The 24,140-nt window shown below is 41.2% G+C and overlaps 1 protein-coding gene across 1 annotated transcript in view; it reads left to right on the forward strand.

Annotated features, from left to right (window-relative positions):
* Window positions 1–24,140, forward strand: part of Vps13B (vacuolar protein sorting 13B) — a 79,372-nt gene that overhangs the window by 16,479 nt on the left and 38,753 nt on the right. Inside the window, exons 8-23 of the mRNA XM_045768163.2 lie at window positions 791–960; window positions 2,385–2,585; window positions 3,787–3,967; window positions 5,384–5,501; window positions 7,341–7,483; window positions 8,760–8,932; window positions 9,740–9,934; window positions 11,975–12,125; window positions 12,414–12,548; window positions 14,327–15,175; window positions 15,428–15,567; window positions 16,457–16,609; window positions 20,235–20,478; window positions 21,358–21,589; window positions 22,816–23,070; window positions 23,217–23,698. Of these exons, the coding sequence (XP_045624119.2) occupies window positions 791–960; window positions 2,385–2,585; window positions 3,787–3,967; window positions 5,384–5,501; window positions 7,341–7,483; window positions 8,760–8,932; window positions 9,740–9,934; window positions 11,975–12,125; window positions 12,414–12,548; window positions 14,327–15,175; window positions 15,428–15,567; window positions 16,457–16,609; window positions 20,235–20,478; window positions 21,358–21,589; window positions 22,816–23,070; window positions 23,217–23,698 (3,822 nt within the window). The remainder of the gene's footprint in view (window positions 1–790; window positions 961–2,384; window positions 2,586–3,786; window positions 3,968–5,383; window positions 5,502–7,340; window positions 7,484–8,759; window positions 8,933–9,739; window positions 9,935–11,974; window positions 12,126–12,413; window positions 12,549–14,326; window positions 15,176–15,427; window positions 15,568–16,456; window positions 16,610–20,234; window positions 20,479–21,357; window positions 21,590–22,815; window positions 23,071–23,216; window positions 23,699–24,140) is intronic.

The following is a 24,140-nucleotide window of genomic DNA, read 5'->3' on the forward strand; positions in this document are numbered from 1 at the left end:
TTTTTTTGCGTGTTTGACATCCAGCCTCAGAACTGATGGTGAATAGCCGGCGCAGTAGGTCTGGGGGCTCCCCTTTCCCTCTCCTGGGGAGGGGGGAGCTGCGTAGACAGCGGTGTGGCGACGTGTGACGTTATGATCGTTTGCTCGTTGTTTTTAGGGGAGTTCTATCCACCTGTTCAGCTTGTGGTAGCAATTTTCACCAGAATAGGGGTTTGTTTTGGGATGCTTACCTTTCTGCGTGCCTGACCCGGTCGATGGCAGACATAGAATACCACGCGGGGTTTCTATAGGCTACTGCTCCCTTTGCCTCTCTGAGGGGGGCCAGGTTCTGGCTCGTGGTCCCTGGTAGGCCCATAGAACTCCATACACATGAATAATGCCAAAATCTGACATTAGCATATCAGCCTGGATAAGCTCCGGGGAGCCTCTGGGTCTCACCCAGAAAATGGTGTTTCATCACATTCAACGCTGATTTTTTCAAAATATAGTATTTTATGGACTTTTTCTGTTGTATAGCATGACTATTCATGCATGCTCTTCTCATACCATGATCCTGGCTAATTTTCTCATTTTTTTTAATTCCCTATACTGTACTGTATATGCCAAAGTGTTGTGTTCACTTCTTTTACAAATCCTCTGTATTAAATCGTCACATGTCCAATTTTTGAACAGTTTGAATTTTAATATAAACTACAGTATTGTATACAAATGTAGTGGCTACATTATTGTATATAAATGTAGTGGCTACAGTATTGCTGAACCTGATAATCTTCTTCTTTATTGATTACAGATTTTTCATTAGAGGAAGGTTCTTGGTCATCATGGGCATGGTCCCTAGGGTCAGCTCTCCTTCCAGTTTACTGGGAGGATGAAGAAAATGCTGTCTCTGCCCACAGACACAGGCTTAATAAAACACTGCATATGGGCCTTTATGTGGAAACTGCCACTTGGACTTTCAAGGTATGCTGCTTGATTTTTTTTTTTTTGGGAGTGGGGGGGGGGCCCCGGTAGGACTCATTTATTTATTTATATATATATATATATATATATATATATATATATATATATATATATATATATATATAAAACATAAAATACAAATTCTGTCCTGTAAAATTGACAAATGCTTATCACTGCCTTTCTTGCTTCTTGTGTTTTTAAATTAATTTTAAGGTGTTGATAATGTATGATTTCTCTTGGAGGTTCACATGAACACTTTACTATTTCCTAGTATTCATGGTTTTGTCAGTTCAACTGTTGGGGACCTGTGAGGCTAAGGCAGTTCAAACGTTGGGGGTCTTGTAGGGATAAGTCAATTCAGTCATTGGGGGTCATGTGGGGCTTTCTAGATTTTGTTACATATAATTTATGCAAAGTTATGGATTTGGTTAGGTACATTATAACACATTAGTAATAGTGAATAAGATAACCAAGCAACACACCAGAAGATGAGGAGATAACAACTTTCAGTCGGTCCTGGACCATTATCAAGTAAACGCTCTTAGTTGGTATAGATTGAAGTATTTAGTGTTAGTGGTAGACCTTAATTTTTGGAGACAGCTGATCAACCAGGCTGTGATTCATACACCAGGCTGTGACTCATATGTCAGGCTGGGAGCAGTTGTGTTGAACAGCCTGTTGACCAGACTACCAATTAGGAGGCCCGGTCAGAGACTGGGTCACGGGGACGTTGATCCTCCGAACCATCGACAGGTATATTGTTTAATCTCGTTAAAGGAATATCTGTGCTAATCTTGCTCTAGCAGCTCTCCTATCCTTGATGAATTTGGCTTGTGTAAAATAACCAGATACTTTGATTGCAGTCATATGTTAAAGACTCTTGTGTAAAACTATAGAAATGGTTTTCAAGGAGTTTGAGCTTGCTGACTTGGCTACTACTTGAGTTACACGGTTACCTCTTTTATAAATGTGTAAAATGATAAATGTGTAAAAATAAAAATAAATGTGATAAGTGTGTAAAAATAATGACTATGGGGGGAGCCGGTCGGCCGAGTGGACAGCACGCTGGACTTGTGATCCTGTGGTCCTGGGTTTGGTCCCTGGCATCGGCGAGAAACAATGGGCAGAGTTTCTTTCACCCTATGCCCCTGTTACCTAGCAGTAAATAGGTACCTGGGTGTTAGTCAGCTGTCACGGGCTGCTTCCTGGGGGTGGAGGCCTGGTCGAGGACCGGGCCGCGGGGACACTAAAAAGCCCCGAAATCATCTCAAGATAACCTCAAGATATGGCTTCAACAAGGCATCACATATGACTTCTTCAAAGTGTGTGCATGTCCATCCCTCTCTGCTGACATGCAGGCTGTCTAAATGATATACACCCAATGTCCAAATCACTTACACATATTGTCTAAATTTTATTTTTAGTTAACAGAATCGGTGCAAGACAGCGGGTATTTTGGCCCAACCAAAATGCGATTCACCCCATTCATGCGAGTAGAGCACCAGGGAAGTTTTGTGACTGTTGTTATTCGAGGCCTTGAAGCGGTCAACGTGCAGCTCGGCATATCGTCTCTTATTGTAGACCCAGTGGGGCACTGCATATGTGGAATTGCAGATATACAAGAGGTGAGTGAAGTTTACTCTATATGAATTAGATATTTATTAATGAAACTGTTAGCAGTACATTGTCAAAATACATGACAAATTCATGTACAATATTCTTAATTTAGTTCATGAAATGTGGAAAATACAAAGTCCATGTATCTAGTAATAAACACTTAATGTAAACTTACAAGTTTTAGAGATGTCTTCTTATTAACCCCTAAAATGTATTGTTGAATATTCATACACGTCGGACCATGTGCAAAAAACTACTAAAATTAATCAAATATATTTCCTTATTAAGTGATTAATTTGATTGCAAAATGTTAGGAAGATATGAAATAATGTAAACCATACATATATATATATATATATATATATATATATATATATATTTATTTATTTATTTATTTATTTATTTATTTATTTATTTATTTATTTATTTATTTATTTATTTATTTATTTATTTATTTATTTGTTTATTTATTTATTTTAAAAAAGTTTGTGAGGGTATCACCTCTGGTGCCAATGTGGGGACCCATAGCCTCGGAGAAGAAAATAAAAAGTATTCAGAGAAGACCTTGTGGTTTCTCACTGAACACTAATATTATCTTCTCCTACCACCCTCTATTCTTTTGTATGTACACATAGATATTTGTTTTATTTGAACTTTGTTACAAAAAAGGAGTTACATATAGGGTACAAAGATGATTATCATACGTTGTCGAGTTCCTCCAGCTCCTCAGATGGCGGGCAGGAACCTTGAATGCAGTGTGTGTGTGTGTATATATATATATATATATATATATATATATATATATATATATATATATATATATACAGGTATATATATATTTATTTATTTATTTATTTATTTATTTACTGGTTAGATGCGATATAGAAGGATAGTGGGTGATACTCCCTGTCCGATCTATCAACACCAGATCTCTCATCTTGCTGACATGGCAGCATGAGGCAGAGGACCTCAGTGTTGACCTGGATGTTTCTATGATCTTTTCTTCACTTTTTAATTCAGTCACTACAGTCTGTGTTAAATAACTTGAAGTATGTACATGTAATCCTGAGTAATATTATTTAATTATAACATTACTCGAGATTGGTGACTTGTACGGAGTGAAAATAGCGTTGTGAATCTTGCGTGAAGAGAAGAGAGACAGAAATAGAGATGATATGCATACATGATATACACATTTCTTCTTCATAGGGCAACGTTTCAGCTGGCCAAGACCAAAGCATGGCAGTGAAAGTAATGTCATTCCTTAGTATTGGACAGGAGGGCCAGGAGTACCTCTCCCAGTCATTGTTTGATCCTCAAGTTCTGATGGAAGCTCAGGAGCTCTGGGAGTACTCGTATTCCTGGGACAAACATTTAAAAGATACCACAGGTTTGTGACGAATCTGTTATGATACTGTACTAGCAAAGAGTGTTACTTTTCTTGCAATTATATTAAATGAATTTTCAACATGTTCTTACAAGTATTTTAAAATTGTACATATTATCAATTTGTCCTTGATAGCATCTGTAGTTAGTACACATTAACCCTTTAACTGCGCCACCTCCAAATATGACACCCCCCCCCCCTTCAGTGTGCAGGAAATAAATTCTCTTGAAAAATTCTTTGTTTTCTGGGGGGAGCCCTGTCGGCTCCCCGGAGCTATCCAGGATGAATGGTTATGTATAACTTTCTGGCATCAGTCAAAGTGCTAGGAGTTCTTGCCTACCGGGGACCACGAGCCAGAACCTGGCCCCCTCAGAGAGGCATGAGGAGCAATGGCCTATAGAAACCCCTTTGTGGTTGGGAGCATTCTATGTCTGCCATTGACCGGGATAGGCACCCAGAAAGGTAGGCGCCCCAAAACAAACCCCTATTCTGGTAAAAATATTGCTACCTAAAGCCGAACGAGTGGACAGAACTCCCGAAACAAAATTATCTAACTAGCATGACGTCATCACGTCGCTGCCCCATCATCTGCGCAACCCCCCCCCCCTCCCCAGGAGGGGGAAGGGGGAGCCCCAGACCCTCCACGCCGGCGATCCAACTGGCAGTTCTTGGCTGATGAAATTACTGGCTGGTCGAGTGCCACTGGCTCCAGTTTTTGTTTCAGTTCTGTGCCTTGTGGTGTGGACTGTCTTTACCGGTGGGGTGTGAGCCAGGAGTAAGATTCCACGGTACTCGGGCTGCATGCGCCTAGGGCTATCTTCCCTAGGTGCCCTGTAAGTACTGCCCTTGGGGCTTGGGGCCACCTTCCACAAGTTAAAGGGTTAAACCTAACTGGAGTTACAGTAGTTGGTATGCATTAACTTGTGAAGATTTCATGTTTCAAACCCAGCCAGGCTGTATTATCATTAATGTTGTTGTTGTTATATTGGTGATTATCATGCAACTACTGTATTGTTGTTTTGCTCCTCCCTCTTGGCAGTGTCATTGTTGCTATTGCTACTGTTACCACCATTACCAATACAGTGCCATCGTTGTCATCTCATGTGTCGTCATCAACATTGTTGTACTCTCTCATCATCAGTGTCATTATCACTATTCTCTTCCTTGTTGTTATTGTTGTTTCAGTTATCCAAAAGTGGATTATTCAAAAGTTTGGGGTTTGAAGGAAAATTGATTTTGATTATCTGGTATTATAATGAATCTCCTTGTGAGAGAGAGGAGCCCTAATAGAATATACTCTAAAATTAGGAAATATCAAAGGTGTCAAAGTATTTTTAACTTTTTTTTTTTTTTTTTTTTTAGTGTTTTTGAGATATTTCATACTCAGTTATTCAATTTCATTTGTTACAACTTTTTCAGAGGCAAATATGTTAGCAAGAACAGGAGCAGTGGCAATGGACTACTTTTACTTCATGGATCTTCCAACAGATATAAACAGTGAAAAACTTTCAGAAATCAGCACTGATTTGGAATATAGGTAAAGGGGTTTACTGCACTACCCATCACTAGATATGAGTAGCCATACCTTATGGTTTTTTCTAGATTTAAATTTTTTATGTTTCTGCTGGATGATAATTGAGCAACTTGCTAGACAGTGTAGCCCCCAGTTGGCATTTTTAGAAATATTTTCTGGGGGGGAGCCCTTTCGGTTCCCCAGAGCTATCCAGGCTGATATTGCTAATGTCAGACTTTGGCATCAGTCATGTGTATGGAGTTCTTAAGCCTACCAGGGACCACGAGCCAGAACCTGGCCCCCTCAGACAGGCGTGAGGAACAATGCTTATAGAAACTCCCGTGTGGTTGGAAGCATTCTCTGTCTGCCATCGACCGAGTCAGGCACCCAGAATGGTAAGCGCCCCAAAACAAACCCCCTATTCTGGTGAAAATTGCTACAAAAGCCGAACTAGTGGACAGAACTCCCCAAACAGAAACGAGCAAACGTCACACATTGCCGCGCCGCTGTCTGCGCAGCTCCCCCCCCCCCCCCCTCCCTGGGTGGCTGGGTTGATCCGGTTTCCCTTCTTCCCTGTTTCAGGGTTCGGGTCTCCCAGGTCGTCCGCAGGGTTATTAGGTCTAGCCAGCCTGCGGTCTGTCCCAGTGCCCCCTGACATTCGCAAGTTTGCTGCACTTGGTGCTGTTTTTGGTAACATGTCTTGGGTTGACATTAGGGCGCGATGTTTTTGGAGGTCCAACAGGGTCCTGGCTGTGCGTTACTTGGTGAATGTTCCTGGGCCTGGGCCTCGTCAAGCTTGTGTCACTTTGGGTTGGCGGATGCAGAAAGTTGTCTTGACTTTGTTTTGAGGAGTGAGCAGAGACCGCCTCCCGGGTAATTCCCTCTGGCTTTCATCTTTTGGTAGGTTGCTTCGGGGAGCGAAGCCAGAAAACCAGCGTTGAATGTAATGAAACGCCATTTTCTGCGTGAGACCCTGAGGCTCGCCGGCAACCCTCCCTTTCCCCATTTGGCAGTTTTTCGCATGTTTTGATGTTCAGCCAAAGAACTGAGGTGTGGATTGCCAGTGTGGGGGTCTGGGGCTCCCCTTTCTCCTTCCTGGGCAGGGGGAAGAGCTGCGCAGACAGCGGCAACGTGTGACGTCATGCTCATATGCTCGTTTCTGTTTGGGGAGTTCAGTCCACTAGTTCGGCTTTTGTAGCAATTTTCACCAGAATAGGGGTTTGTTTGGGGCTCTTACCTTTCTGGGTGCCTGACCCGGTCGATGGCAGACATAGAATGCTTCCAACCACACGGGGGTTTCTATAGGCCATTGTTCCTCGTGCCACTCTGAGGGGGTGAGGTTCTGGCTCGTGGTCCCCGGTAGGCCTTAAGAACTCCATACACATGACTGATGCCAAAGTCTGACATTAGCATATCAGCCTGGATGGCTCCGGGAAGCCTCTAAGTCTCACCCAGAAAATGGCATTTCATTACATTCAACATTGGTTTTTTTATATGTCCTTAAAACTAATGCCATTTTGCAATATGTTTTAATATACCAGTACAGTACATTTGCATTATTGCCAATTAATGGGCTGAATATAATTTTAGTGCAGTAATTTAATTTTCTGGCACTCAGTTGTCCCTAGTACCTCTGTCTTTTTGTCCCAACTCTCCTCTTCTCACTTTTGGGTCGGGCATCATATGGGGAGCTGTGAGTCTTGGAACCTTCAGATACATCGTAATTCTGTTTATGGACACAGCTGGGCTTGCACCCCCATAAGGCATCCCAATAATTCTGGTTCAGAAAGTGTTTTTTATATGCTGTGGACTCAAAATCTTATTTAGTTGCAGAGTGATATTAATAATGTTCATCATCCACAGCAATATGAGTGAACGTGCATTGTGCCGCATAGCATTTGGGGCGTCCGAGACAAACTTGTCCTCTGGGTTTTACCATAGAGTTGAAGCTGTAATATATGCTCTTTGTCAGCATGATTATCCCCCATACTTCACTCCATCTAATTGTAAGTGTTTACCACTAAAGGAAGTAATTTTCATACCAAGTCCTTACTGGAGCTTGTGGTTCAATAGAAACCATGTGTTGGTTTGCTCAAAGGTTCTTTTCTGGGGGGAAGAGCCCCTTCGGCTCCTCGGAGCTATCCGGTTGATTCAAATGTATAAGCTTTGGGCATCAGTCAATGTACATGGAGTTCTAGGCCTACCGGGGACCACGAGCCAGAACCTGGCCCCCCTCAGAGAGGAGCGAGGAGCAGTGGCCTATAGAGACACCCTATATATGTTTTAGAAGTACTCTATGTCTGCTATCGACCTGGTTGGGTACCCAGAAAGATAGGCACCCCAAAACACCCCCTATTCTGGTGAAGAAATGGTACTAAATGCCGAACAAGAGGATAGAACTCTCCATGAAGAAAAACGATCAAACAAGCATGACATCATCTCATTACCAATTTGCCGCTGTCTGCACAACCCCTCCCACCTCCTCGGGAGGGGGAGCCCAACACCCCTCACCGGCTACCCGAGCCTTTCAGTTCTTGGCTGATGTCGGTGGGTTTCGGTCAAGTACCTCCAGCTTTTCTTCTCTGTTCTTGCTTCGGTGGTAATTACCTAAGTGTAGTTACAGGATGAGACCTATGCTCGTGGTGTCCCGTCTTCCCAGCACTCTTTGTCATATAATGCTTTGAAACTACTGACGGTCTTGGCCTCCACCACCTTCTCACCTAACTTGTTCCAACCGTCTACCACTCTGTTTGCAAAAGTGAATTTTCTTATATATCTTCAACAGATTGACTGATGCCCAAAGCTTATACATCCGTATCAGCTGGATAGCTCCGGGAAGCCTCCAGATCTCACCCAGAAAATGGTGTTTCATTACATTCAACGCTGGTTTTTTAAATTGTGTTTGTTGTAATGCTGTGAAATGTGTTAAGCATTGTTGTGTCTAGTAAGCAATTAGTAATGAGTGATTATTGATTAGGTCAAGTCAATTTACTTGAATGTATGCAAGCTTGAATATTTGTAGTAATAGGTCATTGATAGCACTATTATTTATTGAAGACTAAATATAGTTGGAAGGCAAGAGATGGAAATAATAATACAAGCTGATTGATTAGGGAAAAATATTATACATTTTAGAAATAAATATTATTATAAGATTTTAATTTTTATATAAAAAAAAGCTTGAATTGCCTTCGGTCATTACGTACGTGCATTTCTGTTCCTGCATTTGTAAATCATAAAAGCTTCTCATTATGTTCACGCCATGTATGCATTTCGCTTCAGATGATCCTCCAGCAAATCTAATGAGTCCTACTGAGGATGAAATTGGTGCACTTGAAGCCAACACTCCCATTCGCTCTTACATTTTCACGGTGATGGAGCCCACGGTAGTGCTGCACGCTGCCCAGCATGCTCACATTAACATGAAAACCATCTTCAGTGCTAAACGTAGAAAGGTAAAATATGACCAGTGTGAAAAAAAATATTAATAGCTGCACAGTATCCACTCAATTTAACGGCCTCTTTTATACCAATCTGCCGGTAATAACGACCGGTTTGGGAGACCGGTATTTAGAGCCACATATAACGGTCTGGCGGTCGATATTACCGAAGGTCGGTATTGGGTTTGTGTTGGCATCAGAGGGTCCTCACATGGCAAGCAGGCCACCTACCCCTTTCATCCCCTCCCTCACCCTCACTTTGTGTCCCCCCCCCCCCAAGACCCTTCTGGGAAATGGCTCAGTAGACCGCCAGCCAGCCAGAGACAGCCCGGAGAATCTCCATCTAATAAAGCATTCATGAAACAAGTATTTTATAACTTTTTATTATCCTAATAATATTACTAAACAAAATCTGTAAGCAAATATATATATGATGTACATCCAGAATTTAATTAAGAAACATCTGGTTAACTGGGTCAAGTGTGTTAGGCTTATCTCTTCCCTTCCCCACCACCGATACTCTCCTTTACTTTACTTTAATCACTTGATAGTGAGTGTTTTCTTGAATGCTCTTTGTTTTAAATATAATATTGTAAATTAATTTTCTTTAATGATTTTATTTTTTAAATATCAAATATGCAGATTTGATATCCAGTGGTGCTAAATATTGCTGCAAAAAGATAGCAAATTGTGCACTGATAGGGACATAAATTATGTGATTGTGAGGTCCAGAATTTATATCAGATTTAATACGGATATTCTAGCATAATCATATTTTATTTGTGGCAGTAACTGGATTACCTGTTTATTTCTATTCCCCAGAAAAATCAGAAAGCAAGTGCTGAGCTGTGTATGGCGCGGGTCCTGCCAGTTCCCAGTGTGCGGGTGAAGCTGTCCCGTTTAGATGTGGAGTGGACAAAGCCCATGTATGCTAAAAGACTAGTATCTGCAGCATGCATGCTACGCCCACCCTCTCCAGCTATGCTACATAACTGCCATTCACATTTAACATTCACTGTATGTACCTGTATCAGTTTAAGAGTTATTTAGGATGGTTGGGGGTCATTTAAAAATTCCTTATCTATGCTAGTTTTCTCATAATTTACATTAAAATGTCCACTGTTGTTGCAGATAGTACAGTAGTGTTGCTTTGGGAATAGAGTTAAGAGTCTATGAAATGTTCAGATTTGTAAATTAAATTCATATATTATTTCTGAGCTTAAACCACCTGTCACTTCTTTTGGCAGTGTCCAGCTTCTCCCAAGATATAGCCTAAATCCAGTCTAGCTGGTGCGAATTTCTATCTACTATTCAGTGAAGATATTATGAAGTCACCCTCGCCAGACTGAGTGGGGCAAGGGAGACAATAGAGAAAAACCTCTTAAGAGGAATCATTCATCTACTCTCAGAATACCTCCTTCAAGCAATACTTAGAATCAAAGAGACTGTTAGCACTAGATGTTACAATCCGCTTTGTCATGAGAGGAAGCCTTGAGAATCAATCATTTGTACTCCAGGGTCCTCCCTATCTACATCTGGCCAGTGTGAGATCAATTTTAAGTTAAGTTCTTAGTGTTCATCCTGAGAATTTGTCTCTTGCCCAGTTGGTGTGTAATATTAGGTGGATGCTTGCTTGTGCTTATTTAAATTAGCTCTAGCCTGCTTCATTCGTATGGCCCATTGGTCTTGCAGATACTGTAGTACGTTATTTCCTTTCTGTCAGGGGGGGGGGGGGTTGACAGTGTTAGGGGTCAACCTAACATTGACACCTTTTTGAATACCAATGCTTGGTATTCAAAAAACACGTCTTGCAACCAGGTCTCTTCTTCAGGCTGTGCTCTTTGGTGGAGGTCCTTGGATCAGTTCTAAAAGTAGATGTTGGAGCTGGTTTGTATAGTGGATTGACACGCTAAAATGGGGACTTTTGAGGTTGTTCATAATTGAGTACCCCTATACTCCATTATGTGCCAGGCATGTAGGTCAAATTAGCATCAAGATTCTTGCTTAAATGAGTGGGCTGAATGGTATCGGGTAAACAATAAAGCTTTGAGTGTAGATATTAAACTGGTTTCTGACCATGTCACTCAGTTGCTCCCATGTTTTCCCTGCTAAATTTACTTGTGCAGGGAAGCAACGCAGTGTGATTCCTTCCCGAGTTTCGGACAAGGAACTCGGCAGTCATACTGTAGAATTGATCCTATGAAGTATGATCATTTACCATCATGATCATTTATTATAAATTTACTTGTGACTTTGCTGCACCTGTGCTGGGTCAAGTGGGAATGAAAGTGAGTTGGTTTGGAAGGTAGCCTTTTTCTCCTTGCAGGTTGTGACATCTAGTGGCAGGTTAGGTTTGCAACCAAAATTGCTAGAGAAGGTATTTTCAGTGTACATGAATGAGCCTTCTAGAGGTCATGCTGGACTGGGTTGAAAACTTAGTTTTTCAACTTGGAAAGAGCAGATTAACAAGACGTTCACTATGTCAGGGATGAAAATGAAGTCTGTAACCATGCTGGGTCTGTGATATGTCCTGGGAAGAGACGGACACTGCCTAAGGCAGCACACAAGTGGCTTGTTCAGAAGGGAACATTTTGTTTACTTTCAAAGCCTTCATTTGTCCCCTTTCAGCAAAGTTTCCAAATTTTTCTGTCAGTCAACTAATGATTTTACATAAGAGGCACACAGATGTGTAAAGAAATACACAGGAGAAGGGAATATCAGGAGAAAGTGTCAGCCATCATGACTATATAGTATATATACAATATACTTTATGTATACTGAATCAATTTCTGACCCTTTGATGCTTGAGAATTTTATTATTATGATTTATGCTCCTAAAAACTTTTAACTTTTTAAAGCACTGTACTTACTTTTATTTTTGTCAATAATGTATTGTTAAAAATATATGCATATATGTATGTGTAATTCCCTAAGTATAATAAGGTAATTACACTTAGTGTGTGTATGTATGTACTGTATATATGTATGTATATATTTTCTAAACAATAAGGTATATTTTCTATGAGATAATGTAAATTTTGTCAATATCTTCCACAGGCCCACAATTTGTGCTTTGGTTTACAGTACCAGAGCAATGTAGTGGCCCTTCTACAGGGCTTCTCACCTTCGCTCTACTGTAAGAGTCTTCTGCTACCCTTGTACTGGGCATCACCACATCAACCTAGAGATGAATACTTCTTCCAAGCTGGTTAGTGGTAACTTTCCTTACATTCTGTGACTGCTGTTTTGGGCAGCAGTACATTCTATTATACTTTATGTAATCATTGGGACTGATTGCAAAGTTATGTGCAGCCTGCATATTTAGTTAAATATGACTTACTTTAATCTGGGAGACTTACCATAGATTTGGGGTTTGGTGAGCCATATTTATAACATTTGAATATATGTGTTTATGCATGAACCCCCCTTCCCCCTCCCTCTTCCACTGACTGTGGATTTTACAGTATACATTTGTTACTATGTTATCTTCCATTAGATTCTGTTGGTGCAGAAATCAGTGCCCCTCAACTGCAGCTGTTGTATTGGTTGTTGTCATCATGGTGTGAGCCATATCCACAGCCAGAGCAGCTTCATCACTATACCCTGGTTGATGATGCCCTTTCTTCTAGGAGTAAGTTCATAAGCAGACGATGAGTCACAATAATGTGGCTGAAGATATGAACACTAAACCACACACCAGAAGATGAGGAGATGACGTTTCGGTCCGTCCTGGAACATTATCAAGTCGAAACAACATCGTCTTCTTATCTTCTGGTTTGTGGTTTAGTGTTCGTAAGTTCATAAGTTTAGTCATTACATAATAATGCACAATTTGTAGTTGAAAATTTAAAAGATTTTTCTGGGGGGATCCGCTACGGCTCCCTGGAGCTATCAAGGCTGATTTGCTAATGTCAGACTTTGGCGTCAGTCATGTGTATGGATTTCTTTGGGCCTACTGGGGACCATGGCTAGAAATGGCACCCTCAGAGAGGCAAGGGCAGCAATGGCCTATAGAACCCCCCGTGTGGTTGGAAGCATTCTATGTCTGTCATCGACCGGGTCAGGCACCCAGAAAGGTAAGCATCCCAAAACAAACCCCTATTATGGTGAAAATATTGCTAGCAAAAGCTGAACAAGTGGATAGAACTCCCCAAACAAAAACGAGCAAACTAGTGTGACGTCACCCGTTGCTGCGCCGCTGCCTGCGCAGCTCCCCCCTCCCCAGGAGGGGGTAGGGGGAGCCCCAGACCTACCGCGCCAGCGATCCACACCCCAGTTCTTGAGGCTGATGCAATAGGCAGCTGTTGTGTGCTCCGGCTCCAGACTTTTACAACGCTGTGCCTTGTGTGTGGCAGCTGTTCTCCAGGAGTGCGAGAGCCAGGAGTTACTCTTCAGTACTCGGGCTGCATGCACCTACGGTTCCCTTCCCTAGGTGCCCTGTAAGTACTGCCCCCTAAGCTTGGTACTGTAAGTACCAAGCTTAGGTGCCTTAAGAACTCCATACACATGACTGATGCCAAAGTCTGACATTAGCATATCAGCCTGGATAGCTCCGGGGAGTCTCCGGGTCTCGCCCAGATAATGGTGTTTCATTACATTAAACGCAGGTTTTATTCTAGTCATACAGTCAGATAAATAAAACAAGAGATCATAGATTCAGTCTAAGAAATCAAAGATGCTGATAAAATATTAGGAAGTTCTCTTGTGTAAGCAGAGTGGTAGATGGAGCAAGTTATGCGAGAAGGTTGTGGATGCCTAACACACGAGTAGTTTCAAAGCATCATGTGACAAAGAGTACTGGGAAGACAGAACAACATGAGTGTAGCTCTAGTTCCAAACCGTTCTCTTGAATAATACATCGCATTTTGACATATAAATCCACTAAGGCCAAAAACAGATGAACTAAAAATCATTGTGGCTCACAATTTTTACTTGTCCCGTTTTCTATTTGTGGGTCCTCGGTTAGGTTAGGTTCAGGCAATTTAGCACATAAGTTTAGTGATGATGTGAACACTTGAGAGGATGGGCTACTCATTCTGTAACTACACTTAGGTAATTTCACAAAATAGTAACAGGAATTGACACAGTTGACAAGAAGGAGTTTGTGAAACCTGCAACTTCAAAAGCAAGAGGCTATAGATTCAAGCTAAAGAAACAAAGGTGCCAAAAAAATATATGAAAGTTCTCTCTTTTGTGAATAAAGTTTCAGACTATTGGAACAATTAAAGCAAGAAGGTGGTGGATGCCAAAATACCATTTGCAGTTTCAGAACGTCCTATGACATTATAGGGAAGACAGGGCACAATGAGCATAGCTCTCATCCTGTAACTACTCTTAGGTAATTACATAAACACACACACACACACTGTATTGTATATACATACATCTTATGCATGCAATTTTTTCCAGGATTGCCAGTAGTAGCAGTGAAGATTTACCATGTGGAAGCCAAATCCTGTGATACACCATCTCTGCGTGGGGCCATGGCAACTGTTGGGAGCATTACACTGAGCTTACGTAGACCTCAAGGTGATCTCCTTTGTCTCCTTCTCTCGGGTCCAGAAGATAAGACAGGTCTAGAGGTCCTGCTTCCAGAGACATTGTCAGTGTCTGATAAGTTGATCAAAGTTGCTCTCCAGTTACCAAAAGATAATTGTGATGAAAGTGTTCCCAGTATCTTTACTATTGGCATGAAAAAAATTGCATTTTTATTTGATCCTCAGCTCATTCAGTGGCTTAAATATTCCCCAAGAAAGATTGATTCAGATATTCTGACAGATTTGGTGTTTTTAAAAAAGATATCTGAAGTTCGAGGTATAGTGAAGTCTCAAAGAAAAGCATCGGAAAGCGAATCTGAAGCAACGAAGGTCGAGTCATCAACCTGCACGCTGTCTGAAGCCAAGACAGGAAGCCGAGGTGGGATTCACTCAACTCAGGAATCTGAAGTGGATCAGTCAAAATCCTGGAAAGAAAAATTTGTAGCTTGGTATCCTATTCTCAGCAGACTGTTGATCCATGTAGACTTGGACACTGCTACTATCTTCTTTTCTTCATCCCAGCTGAACATTGCATCAGAATCGGGGCTGGTGAACGCTGTCCACCGTACATACCTGACCCGAAGTGAGAGAGCAACCCTGGGAGACACACTGGTATTATGCCTACCTCATCTTGTTCTCCATAATGCTGCACAGAAGCAAAGTCTTCTGCACAATGTTCATGATGTTCCTGTTATTTTGCCTGGGGAGATTTGGGCAACAGGTACAGTTAAAATACATTTAATTCCCTCGCTCTGCTTGAATGCTCTTTATTTATATCTGACCTACATTATTGCATCAATCACAGACCAGATTGGAAACTTTCTCTAACATCCCATATTTAATTGAACTAAGCTATATTGGATTGGGAATCCAATGCAGTTTAAGAATTTCACTATGAATAATGTGCCATTTTTATTTATAATTATGGTGTATGCTTTTATTTAATTTTTATTTTGATTTCTACTGAAACCAGAGCGAGATAAATTGCCATGGTCATTGAATTTAGGAGGGTTCAGCATGTACAGTCTACAAGGTAGAGGTCAGCATGTGAAACTGCCAGTTCTTAAGCCTGTCAACACTACAGCCACTCTTGCCATCACTACTAAGTACCAGGTGAGATAACTTTCATTTTGGTATATACGTTTTCTCTGTTAATAATGCTTTCTGTTGCTGTCATAAGTTACATAGTTGATGACATATAATTGAGATGGGGCCTCGTGGCGCGGGTTCGATTCCCGCACGAGGCAGAAACAAATGGGCAAAGTTTCTTTCACCCTGAATGCCCCTGTTACCTAGCAGTAAATAGGTACCTGGGAGTTAGTCAGCTGTCACGGGCTGCTTCCTGGGGGTGGAGGCCTGGTCGAGGACCGGGCCGCGGGGACACTAAAGCCCCGAAATCATCTCAAGATAACCTCAAGATGAGCACTAAATGATTGTATGTCTCAACATTGAATGACTACCCTTTTCAGTACTGAATGAAGACACCCATTAGAGTGCTTAATGACTCTGTCCCAGGGGTGAATGACACTAGGCCCAGTGTTAAATAGTTGCCCATCCTAGCATGATTGAACATTCTGTATTAGTGTTGGCTATTTGTTCCAGCAGTGAATGACTATCTAATTTATTACTGATTGGTATTCCATCCCAGTTTAAAAGATCATCTGTCTTATAACTAAATGACTACCTACCTCAGCAAACAGTCATTGAAGAATACAAAGGCAAAAGCAGTAAAGTCCTTCCTACTTAGCTTGTGCCATGCAAGTCAAACACACGACAAGTAGTTGTTGTTGTAATGAGCATTGTCACACCACGAAAAATGTTCACTTTTAGTTGATTCTGCATGAGTGTACTGTAATTATACAGCTATGATTAGCCAAACCCAAGAAATACTACAACTGGCATGATAGTAGAAACAGACAAAGTTGAGATTATTAGCATTTTGTAATACTGTACTGTATGTCCTAAATAGAACATAATTAATTATTGATTATTGCATCCTTAGGGTCCATCTCTCAACCAGCTGGGGTTGGTGATTCACACGGACATGTCACCCCTGGACTTCTGCGGCAGTCGCTGTCAAGTTGTCGGTCATGTTGCAATAGTAGAGAATGTACTTGGCCTTGCATTGCATTTCATTAAAACACCAGCTGAGTCTGTAAGTTGAGCCTAAAAATATTTGATGCCATTATATGTAGTAAAGATATTTAAAGAGTGACAGAGTGGGAGTGTGTGTGGTGTGCATGTAGAGTAAAACCACCATGAAATCTGTAAGAAAGTTATTGTAATTTAAGTGGTAATAAAGATATTTTTATTGAAGTTTTGGACAAACCTTTGACATGACTTAAAAGAAGAAATGCTTATCATAAAATAACATCATAGTCTGGTCTGTGGTTGCAATATTTGTCGAGACATTTAACAAAATGTGGTTTCCCTCTGTCGGAAACTAGAAACATGTTAGGCTTAGTGAGGTTCTCCTAGGGCTACTACTGACATCGAGGATTCAACCTCAATTGTTGTCAAACTCCCGGGTACCTGTTTACTGCTAGGTGAATTGAAGCATCAGGTAATTGAAAACGTGTCCAAATGTCTCTTACCTTGCCACATGAATCCAATCTGGGATCTTTCAATTATGAATTGACAGCACTGACCATTGTGCTGCAGTACCCTGAAGTATTGCTGCATGCTAAGAGATCAGTCAGCTTTTAAAAGAGTTATACCAGTATAAACATGTACTGTATACTGTATAGTATTGTGTTTACAATATACGTAGGATGATGAGCATCCACAGGGGACTACTTGTAATGGATATCTTTGAACCTGTAATATTCCCTAAAATGTTGAGTGTGTTTGGGAGCCTACTTACTGCTTAGAACATGGTAGACCCATGGATTAGCATGAATTATCCTTCTAATCCATGTTTAATCTATTTTCAACCCACATAACTCCAAAATTTGTCCATGCTCTTTCAAACATGGTAAAAATGTGCTTACTCACATAACTTCACGTCTGAATAATCCGGTTCTTCATAAATTGTGGTCCACCTGTATACTGGTGGGCCAGTATACAGGTAGAATACTATAATACCTGGAACTATGCAGGTGCGTAGTTCACTTAAATTATGAAGCAAGAAATTGTGATGAGTGAAATATCTCTGTATCAGAAAGTGAGGAGTGACCATGAACAAGGTGATGAGCCATTGGTGCTCTCTGGACATGCAGTAGTGTGTACAGTGGAACCTCAAGTGACGAACGACTCCAGTTACGAGCATTTCAAGTAACGAGCGAGCCACTCGCAGAAAATTTGTCACGATTAACGAGCAAACAACATGGTGCTTCTTAGCATTCTCGCTGGTTATCGGACGCCTTCGACGACAGTGTTGTTGTTGTTTCACATGACGAGCTCGGTGCTGGAACGGATTAAATTCGTTAATTGAGGCACCACTGTACATTATTATAAGGGAAGCCATGGATATAGCAATGTATACTGTAAATAAAATACAAATCTAATTGAAATTGGTCTTGAAATTAAAATATTTTAATATTTCATTACATATTTATACAGTTCTTCTTTAAGTACTGTATAAATATTAATGTTATACACTAAAATATCCTTGCACTTAAATGTACTATATAGTACTAGTAGTGTACTGTACTCTGAAAATACTGAAGTTGGCATTGTGGTATACAGTTTGTGACTACATGTGCTTACATGTACACATGGTTACATATGCACATCATTATTTACAAATACAGTACAGCACATAATTCATCGAGAAAGAAATGTACATTGATACCTTCACTTACGATTCTAATCCGTTACCAGAGACGCGTCGTACACCAACAAATCGTAAACCCAAACAAATTTTTGCCAAAGAAATAATGTAAATTTAATCCATTCCACACACCCCAAAATATTAACTTATGTGGGGGTTTTCCTTTTTTGCTTTCCTGACTGCAATCGAAAAGACGCTGAGTTTAACTTGACGGTGAGGAATGGACGGTGTTCAGTCTATTGCCCGATAGACAGAACAGGACACGTCCTCTGTGTAAGGACTCCCTCACGAGAATGCTCTTCAAGAGGCTGCCAGGCATCTCGTGGGACACACACAAAAGAGTTACAATTTGACCAATAACATTGCAGCAAATGAGCGGGAACCAATCATATTGAATGTTTCCTGATCAGTAGCAGAGGTGACGTCATGAACACATCACAACCACGTCACAGCTGTTATTCTCCATCGTGCCGGTTGAAGTTGACCTCAGGGTCAGACTGTCGCCTCGCAGGCGTCCCCTCTACTCTCTCATGCTTCGCACCGGTCAATGTACTCGCTGAAAATGAATACCAGTATATACGTGACGTATACCTCTATTGCTAAGCATACTTGTGGCAAGTATGCTTAACTTCCCTGTATCTACTTCCTGCCTGGACATATGGCGGCCTCCATATTATAAACGTATTCCTGGTTAAGTGGGCATTCTGGAGATACCCAACATGCCAGTTTATTATCCAGGGTTAACAGAGATAGGGCTTGTGCACGAAAGATCGGTGCACTGTGCACTGCAATGAGTCAGTCAAGTCAGCTGTGGGAGAATCTTGAGAGACATACTCTCACAACTTAAAAATACATTTATACTGAACACCATTCATATTTTGTACTACAGTACAGTATCTCTTACCTTTATTGAGGACTCTTCTTGGCGTATAGAAGACGGTGAGGAGGGGATGGAGGAGGAGAGGTATTAGTGTTTGGAAAGGAAGTCCCCTTCCATTATAACATAAGGCAGTGATCACATTTCTGGGGTACTCTCTTTCCTACATTTTGCAGGCATACCACTAGAACCTGGTTGTGGCTCACTGCTTACTTGTCTTACTAATAATCTGTTTATACACTTGTTTTTCCCTACATTTTAACACTTGTCTGTAGTGAGACATCACATTGTCATTAAAATGGTTAATGCAACGGCCTGCTACAGTTTTATCTGGGTGACACTTTTCAGCAAACTTTGCAGTTTTTCCCAATACTGCACACATTTTCTTAATGAGGAAGGGACGTTCTTTACTGCCTCCTCCTTCCCTGAAGAAATGTTCTCAGTTGTCTCTTGTTGCTGTTCCTTGTGAAGGGCTGCGAGTTTGTCAGTGGTCAGTTCTTCACTATGTTCCTCCACCAACTCCTCCACATCAGCACCATCCAGCCAGCTAGTTCAACAATCCTCATACCATTTTCATGTTTACGAGTGATCTCTTGTTTTCCCTCTATTGTCATCCTCACAACTATTTTCTTAGGTTGAACTTTACCACTGACTTTCCTGGGACCAATAGTTTGATATATAATGAGAACTTTTATGTTCAGAAACCATAAAAAAGCAGAAAAAATGACATTCTTTACAAAGAATTCAAGTACGGTCGCGATCGTCATTTTGCGGGATACACTGGTAAACAACTGAGCATGCCTTGCTCCCAGCACCATGCGCTCGTTCGACCCATACACGTATCAACAGATGTCGTATTCCAAGGAAAATGTCCTTCACCAATTCAAATTTTACGATGAATTTGACGTATACCAAAAAAGTTGTACTATAGGACAGTTGTAAACCAAGGTACCACTGTACTTCATTTATTGTCACATGTCTATAATTTTTGTTCTGAGTTTCATCAAAAAGGAGTTAATGTATAATATATTTAAATATTGAAACATTTAAAACATTTGTGTACAGTACATTTGTTTACAGTACAGTACATGTAAAAATCTGTAAACTTTTTTTTTTCGATTTTTCATGCAGCAGCCATGTTCAATGACTTCAACACCGGTGCCTCAGCAGCCAATACTGGAAGCTTCTTCACAGCCGACCACTCAACCCCCTCATCACCAGCTCCCATCACCCCCGCCACCCCCACCACCTCCACCGCCACCGCAACCGACTCAATCTTATCTGCAACAAACGACTCCCAAACCCCTGCATCGTAGTGGTTCAGACCCAAACACTTTGCTAGTGACTGAAGGCGAGGACATGGAGGAAGAGAGGGGTATGCTTGCTTATCTCCTTGTGTATTGGGTTAATTCAAAGTTGTTTTAAACCAGTTCTCATTGGTGATAGTCAACATACAGTATATTCCATACCAAATATACATTTGCCACAATAATGGTGTACAGTATTAGTGTAACTTAGGATTCAACAAGTGTGTAGAGGCAGTATAATTGAACAGCTGAGACAATTGGAGCAATGAGGTGACTTAAATCAGCGATCAGGGTACTCTCAGCCATGCTCCTTACCCTTGTACTATGACATGGTATAAGTTATAGAACCGGGGGTTCCACTAAATCCATGGGACGTCTGGAGGTCCCTAATGAAGTCAATCCAATTTTAACCTATAACCAACATGCACTCTGGTGTAGGTAAAGTTGTTCATTAACTGTATGCTCCAGCTTCACATATACAAAGAAATCACACTACAGTAATGTGATACATGTCAATGTGATATATTTCACTTTAGTGTGATTTCTTTGTGTATTGGAAGCTGGAGAGAACAGTTGATGAATTATTTTACCTACACCAGAGTGCATGGGGTTATAGGTAAAACTTGGACTGTCCTGATTAGAAGCCTCCAGGCTTCCTGTGGATTTGGTGGAAGCCCAGGTTGTGTAACTTATGCCATGTCGTGGTACAGGGGTAAGATGCATGGCTGGGAGTACTCTCATTGCTCCAGTTGGTCTTCTCATTGATATATATATATATATCACATTAGTGTGATTTCTTTGTGTAATAGAATAAATGATTGCAGTGCTATAATATTTTGATATTACTCAAGGTTTTCAAATCACATCAGTATCTGTATTGTGATACTTTGTAGTAATTAATTATTGAAATTGGTGTAGCAGCTCATAGCAGTACCGACTTGTTACAGTTCAGGTTGTTAGTGAAGCTGAAGCTCAGTCCAGCTCTGGGCCAATAGTTACTGCTTGGGTTCAGTGGACAGTGGCTCGTGTATCAGCTTCTCTCTATGCCAAAGATGGTAACGAACTAAGAAAATTGCGGGCAGAGATGGAAGATTTGACAGCAGCACTTGACCTCCATCAAGTCTACTCCAAGGTTAAGCTTAAGGTCACTGCTGTCAGTGTGCTGCACTTTACTAAAAGGTAAGACTCATCTATATCTTGATCAGTATTATAAGGAGTCCCTTGGCAGCATGCATGTTGATAAAATTAAAATTTGTTTTCTAGAGTGAGGAATGAATTTATTGCTAAATTATACACTGTACAGTGCTTATATTTACATTCTTAGATTCTTCTGAGGGGCATTGCTGATATTTTGCAACATTTTGTGAGAGTTAAGAAGAGTTATGAAGGAGGGAGTGGGAGGGGGGATTTTTTTCTCTGTCCCTTTTGAGGAACTGTTAACAGTATATTTTCTGGGGGGAGCCCCGTCGGCTCCCCGGAGCTATCCAGGCTGAATGGATATGTATAACTTTCTGGCATCAGTCAAAATGCTTGAAGTTCTTGCCTACCGGGGACCATGAGCCAGAACCTGGCCCCCTCAGAGAGGCACTAGGAGCAATGGCCTATAGAAACCTCCTTGTGGTTGGAAGCATTCTATGTCTGCCATCGACTGGGACAGGCACCCAGAAAAGTAGGTGCCCCTAAACAAACCCCTATTCTGTTAAAAATATTGCTACCAAAAGCTGAACGAGTAAACAAAACTACCCAAACAAAATTATCAAACTAGCATGACGTCATCACGTCGCAGCGCCGCCATCTGCGCAACCCCCCCCCCCTCCCCAGGAGGGGGAAGGGAGAGCCCCAGACCATCCGCGCCGGTGATCCAACTGGCAGTTCTTGGCTGATGGATTTACTGGCTGCTCGAGTGCCTCTGGCTCCGGTTTTGTAATACCCATCCGGCGCGGATGGTCTGGGGCTCCCCCTTCCCCCTCCAGGGGAGGGGGATTGCGAAGACTGCGGCGCGGCGACGTGATGACGTCATAGTTTGATAATTTTGTTTGGGGAGTTCTGTCCACTTGTTTGTCTTTTGGTAGCAATATTTAAAAAAAAATAGGGGTTTGTTTTGGGGCGCCTACCTTTCTGGGTGCCTATCCTGGTCGATGGAAGACATAGAATGCTCCCAACCACACGGGGGTTTCTATAGGCCATTGCTCTTCATGCCTCTCTGAGGGGGCCAGGTTTTGGCTCGTGGTTCCCGGTAGGCAAGAACTCCAAGCATTTTGACTGATGCCAGAAAGTTATACATATTCATTCAGCCTGGATAGCTCCAGGGAGCCCCCAGGACTCGCCCAAAAAATGGCGTTTTATTTCATTCAATGCTGGTTTTTTGTTGTTAGATTTACTTACTTAATAATTTTTGTTAACAGGAACAACACGTGGATAGCTGGAGGGCATGAAGGTGTTGTCATGACCTGTGGAGACCAACTGACTCATGACCTGAAGGTGATAAACCCTCGCAGTGGCACTGTTGATCCCCATTACCTTGGTGAGAAAGCTGACAACAGCCAAGCAGAACAACCTAAGGCACACGGATTTATCTCGCTCACATTCACTACTGCATTATGCAAGAATATTCATTCCTGCTGGAAAACACTGATTAAAAAGCATTTTAATGAAGATAGGTAATATTAATACTGTAAATTGTTTACTAGTCTGTATATATGGGAGCATTAGTGAATACTTAAATACCTGTAAGTTTATTTTGCTATTTCAATGAGAATGATCAATGAAAATACTGCATATTTATTTATGTATCTCTCTATTTCAGGTCTTTGTCAATGGATAATACATTTGATCATTATCTCAGTGAAGTGGACATAAGAATCCAACCCTTTGACTGTGTTTGTTATCCAGCATCATTACAGATTTTTGCTACAGTATATGAACCATGGATGCAACTGCAAGTTCCTAAACAGCTGTTAAGTACAGGCGGAAAGGTTGCAAAAGAACCCATGGGGATGGGGATCAATAACCATACATTACCTTTGGTCTACCTCCACACTGAAAATATCCGCCTCCTTTTTCCTGCAAGAGACACCTCCAGTGAGGACACCTCAGTCCACAACATGTTTCTGGTACAGTTGGACTCAATTGTAATTACCCCGCAGGTGGATAATCCTCTCTCTCGCATTATGATACGTTCAGATATATTCCACATGGCAGAACGTGCAAGAATTTTAGGAGTTCCAGGGTCAGAAGTTGAGGATCGGCAATACCAGATTGACCTCTTAGGCTTCAGTGTTAGTACAGGTAAGTTCTCCAGGTCTCACATACAAATACAATAGTAAGGGATAGTCAACATAAGAAGGGTATAAAATAATATTGATTTAAAAGTATATTAAAAGTGAATATGAAAAACTACTTAAGAGCATTACTATTAACCCTTGTGTTACTCAGGGCTAATTAGCCTTGAGTAACCCTGAGATTATTACAGGGCTGATTAGCCCCGAGATATTAACCCTTTTACATGGTCATTATTGGGTAACTGGTGCAACCTGTTCTCGCACTTTCTTATAGTCAATATTGACTTATTAAATACGTGCATATGTGACATACTAATTTATTGTGAATATTTTAGTTTACCTTGAAAAGCTTCATAGAAAACACCGACCTTACCTAACCTTTTTAGTATGTTAAGATAAGCATCTTATTGCTTCGTAATTACAATTATTTCGTAACCTATACCTATAAT

The sequence above is a fragment of the Procambarus clarkii genome, chromosome 91, assembly GCF_040958095.1.
Source record: "Procambarus clarkii isolate CNS0578487 chromosome 91, FALCON_Pclarkii_2.0, whole genome shotgun sequence".
Taxonomy (NCBI): Eukaryota; Metazoa; Arthropoda; class Malacostraca; order Decapoda; family Cambaridae; genus Procambarus; species Procambarus clarkii.